The 4,293-nt window shown below is 38.9% G+C and overlaps 1 protein-coding gene across 1 annotated transcript; it reads left to right on the top strand.

Annotated features, from left to right (window-relative positions):
• Nucleotides 1-2,915: 2,915 nt before the first annotated feature.
• LOC111907324 (uncharacterized) lies at nucleotides 2,916-3,887 on the top strand. The gene has a single exon (XM_023903091.1). The coding sequence runs from the start codon at nucleotides 2,916-2,918 to the stop codon at nucleotides 3,885-3,887; it is 972 nt and encodes a 323-aa protein (XP_023758859.1).
• Nucleotides 3,888-4,293: the final 406 nt, after the last annotated feature.

The raw sequence follows: 4,293 nt of genomic DNA, 5'->3' as shown, positions 1-4,293 counted from the left end.
GGCATCGTACTTCATTAAAAAGTTTCGTGACACGTTTTGGGTGATACATGCGATCGCAGGTATGCCCTTTGCGATCGCAGGCACGGCGTTTTGACAGCTAGACGTATAAATACAGCCTGATACTCTTCCAGTAACCCTAATTGGCGATTTAGAGACGATTTTCAGAGATTTTCAAGTGAAGAACGCATATCTAAAGGAGACAATTCAATTTCTATTCGTAGCTTAGTAAGATTTATCGTTTAGATTCTATTTCCACTGTTTGTAATCCGTTTTTAGCCATTCAGGCTAAAAACTCAGATTTCAGTTTCGCAAGACGTAACCTTTTCGTATGATTAATCATTAGGCACTATGTTTGACTATGATTACTGTTTAGTTTGATCAATTCTGTGTTAAATTGAGTGTTTGATTTTGATTTCAATTTCTGTTGGCCACTTAAATTGTTTGTGAATCATTCAAGTCATCTGGTTGTTTAGATCCATAATTGTCTAGATTAATTAGTAAAAAGTGACAAGTATTAGATTAATTCTGAGTTTAGGGTTAACTCTAATATGAAATGATCAAACAAGTTTTAATGCCTCCGAGCTTATGAGAGGTATTGAACTTTACTGGGAATTACACCGTGTCTAATGCAACTTTTCTTTGTTAATCAAGAGCTTGTTTGGTGAATTCAGTAAAAAGTTAGATTTAACTCAAAAAACTTATTTTGATTAAATGATTTTTGTAATAAAGGTCATTAGATCTTGTTAATGAACTTTAGTACCAGTTTAAACAAGTGCATAGTCGAATATTGTGTTGAAGGTTAATTATATGATTAGGGGAGTCATCGCGAAACTGGAATTGCTTTCTCTTATTTGAATTTTCACCACTTTGAATTTAGTTATTCTTTTGTCATTTTCAATTTCTATTAGTTTAACTTTTGGAAATAACACCCCCCCCCTTTTATGTTTATTGCATTCATCAAGAATTAGATCACACCTTATGCAAAGAGGTGTAAACAGTAGGACGTGTCCCTGCGGATCCGACCCTGCTTACCTGTACTACCTGTTAGTGCAATAAAGCAGTTTATTTTAAATTTTTATTTGTTTAAATCGTGTATGACAGCGGTCTTAACAAATTGGCGCCATTGTCGAGGACACGGTAAAACACTAATAGTTTTATGTCAAGATCTTCACATACACGCGATCTGATTTTTGATCCAGAGATTGAGAAGACTGCTAGGAAGCTAAAGAAGGAGGCAAAACTCCAGAAGCAACAAGCAGGAACCTCAGCCTCCCCCCCCTCACATTACAAAATACCCACACCACAAGGCACTCCCTTGTGGAACGAATCTGAAGCCTCATTTCAACCCTTTCCAAAAGCACCACATACTTCACCCATTAACAGCCCGTTCAAAACATACTCATCATCATCTTCAGACAAATCCGAACTCGCAAATTCTTCTGAAACCTAATCAGAATTCATCATGAGCGAAACGAAGACGAAGCTGAAAAAACTCTCCGCGAGTGGGCAACACAAGAGGTTACTCAACAGGCTCTGTGTATCACCTTTCCAAAAGCTCAGAATTTTAAGCTCAAATCCGGATTAATTCATCTGCCGCCCCCGTTCCGAGGCCTTGAGAATGAAGATCCTCATAAATTTCTCAAGGAATTACATGTCGTCTGTTTTGGAATGAAGCCCCATACAGCTACTGAAGACCATATCAAATTAAGGGCATTCCCCTTCTCAGTTCAAGATGCAGCAAAGGAGTGACTATATGACCTCCCATCTGGTTCAATAACAAGATGGAACGAACTCGCCAAAATCTTTTTAGAAAAATATTTTCCCGAGGCGAAAGTGTCAAATCTGTGCAGAGAGATTCTAGCTATAAAGCAAGGCAAAAGAGAGGCTCTCCACACTTATTGGGAGCGATTCAAGAAGTTGCTGGTTCGGTGCCTGCAACATGGCATTAATGATTATCAGTTATATTTGTGTTTCAACGAAGGATTGATACCTATGGAGAGACGACTTATAAATGCATCAAGTGGAGGGTCACTTTCTGATATGACACCAACAGAGATTAGGGCATTAATAGAGAAGCTAGCCAATGAATCAAAACATTCAGCAACCGAGGAAGAGTGGTACCCAGACCATCCAAGAGGAGTCAAGGAGATTAGCAATAGGTTTCAGAATTGACTAAAGCCGTCCTTTTGTTGACAAAAGAAAAAGGTATTGAGCCAAAGGTCAAACCTTGTAGGATCTACTGCAAAACCGGCCACCCAAATGATATGTTCCCACTACTTCAAGAAGATAGTGAATCTGTGAAAGCTATGGGAGGATTTCAACAAAGGCCATTTGATCAACATCGCAACAACCAAGCTTGGGGAGGGCCTCAAAATAACAATTTCTAGCCAAGAACTCAACAAAACTTTCAGCAAAGAAACCAATATCAAGCTCCACCTGGGTTTCAGCAACCTTTTTATCAAATCAGCACCAGAGCAATTTCCAACAACCACTTGTTCAGTCACAAGCTAGTAGTTCCAGCATGTCTTTGGAAGACATAATTAAAAGTCTTGCCACCAGTACCCAATCTTTCCAGAATGATACAAAGTCTAGCATCAAAAATCTGGAGCAGCAGGTATCACAACCCGCGAACTCCATGAGCAAAGTAGAAGCACAAACCCAAGGAAAATTCTCATCTCAGAGTGAGAAGAACCCGAAGCACAATGCTTGTACTGTCACCCTCAGAAGTGGTAAAAACTACAAAGGACCAGATCAGCAAGAAGATGAGGAAGAAGAGATCGTGGTTGAGCAAGAATCTGAGGCAACTGAAGAGGTGCAGAAAAAAGATGGATCTGCTGAAACTGAAGTGAAAATTACCCCTCCTCCTTTTCCCTCAAGACCGTAAAACACACAAAAAAAAGGAAGACAAAGACATCATGGATTTATTCAGAAAGGTTGAGGTAAATATTCCCCTTCTTGATACAATTAAACAACTCCCCCGATATGCTAAATTTTTGAAAGAGTTGTGTACTTCAAAAAGAAAGTTAAAGGGAAACGAAAAAGTTAAAGTAAGCGAGAATGTTTCAGCTGTTTTACAAAAAAGGCTACCCCCAAAGTGTAAGGATCCAGGAGTATTTACTGTTCCTTGCAAGTTGGGGAACCTTTCGGTGCCAAGAGCTATGTTGGACTTAGGAGCTTCTATAAATGTTTTGCCATCTTCACTCTTTAAAACTATTGCGGTAGGGCCATTAAAAAGAACAGGAGTCATCATTCAGTTAGCTGGTCGTTCTCTGGTGCACCCAAAAGGTGTGCTGGAAGACGTTTTGGTTCAAGTGAATGAACTCATATTCCTAGCTGATTTCTATGTTTTGGATATGGGAGATGACGACACACCAAATTCAGGTTCCATTCTTTGGGGGAGACCATTTTTAAAAACTGCCAGAACCAAAATAGATGTTTATGATGGTACCCTTTTAATGGAATTTGATGGTGAAGTTATCAACTTCAATATTTATGATCTCATGCGTTACCCTAATGATGTTTCAACCCTTAATTTCATTGATGTAATTGAACCATTATCTGCAGAATATTTTAAGATTACTAACTGTGAGTCACTAGCATTAGTGCTCCATAGAAATTTGTCTATTAATGCAGCTCAGGTTATATCAGAAAATTATGTGGTTGATAGAGAAGTTCAAGAGATGGCAGCTCATATGGACCAGCAGAGAAAGTTGAGGTATGGTACCCAAACTCTTAAATTACCAATTTCTAACTCCAAGCTTTTTCCATCTGTTGTGCAAGCTCCCATCTTGGAGCTGAAGACACTTCCAGAACACCTGAAATATGCATATCTTGGAGAAGAAGAAGCATTACCAGTTATCATATCCAACAAGCTATTAGAAAAATAAGAGTTAGAGCTGATCAGAATTTTGAAGGAGTATAAAAGTGCAATTGGGTGGACTATTGTAGACATCAAAGGACTCAGCCCATCTCTATGCATGCATAAAATTTTGATGGAAGATGATTATAAGCCATCGTGGGAAACCCAACGCAGACTAAACCCACCAATGATGGAGGTGGTTAAAAAATAAGTTATGAAGTTATTAGATGTTGGGATGATATACCCAATTTCTGACAGCAAATGGGTAAGCCTAGTTCAAGTTGTAACCAAGAAGGCTGGAGTGACAGTGGTAGAGAACAAAGAAGAAGAGTTGGTTCCAACTCAGGTTCAGTACGGATGGCACGTTTGTATTGACTACAGAAAATTAAACGCAGCCACTCGGAAAGATCATTTCCCTCTCCCATTCATAGATC

This window comes from Lactuca sativa, chromosome 3 (genome assembly GCF_002870075.4).
Source record: "Lactuca sativa cultivar Salinas chromosome 3, Lsat_Salinas_v11, whole genome shotgun sequence".
In the NCBI taxonomy this organism is placed as follows: domain Eukaryota; kingdom Viridiplantae; phylum Streptophyta; class Magnoliopsida; order Asterales; family Asteraceae; genus Lactuca; species Lactuca sativa.
The sequence above is the reverse complement of the archived record's forward strand: the minus strand, read 5'-3'. Positions and strand labels throughout refer to the sequence as shown.

Coding starts and splice junctions, on each gene's coding strand:
- LOC111907324 (XM_023903091.1), top strand. CDS start 2,916: ATGGATTTATTCAGAAAGGTTGAGGTAAATATTCCCCTTCTTGATACA.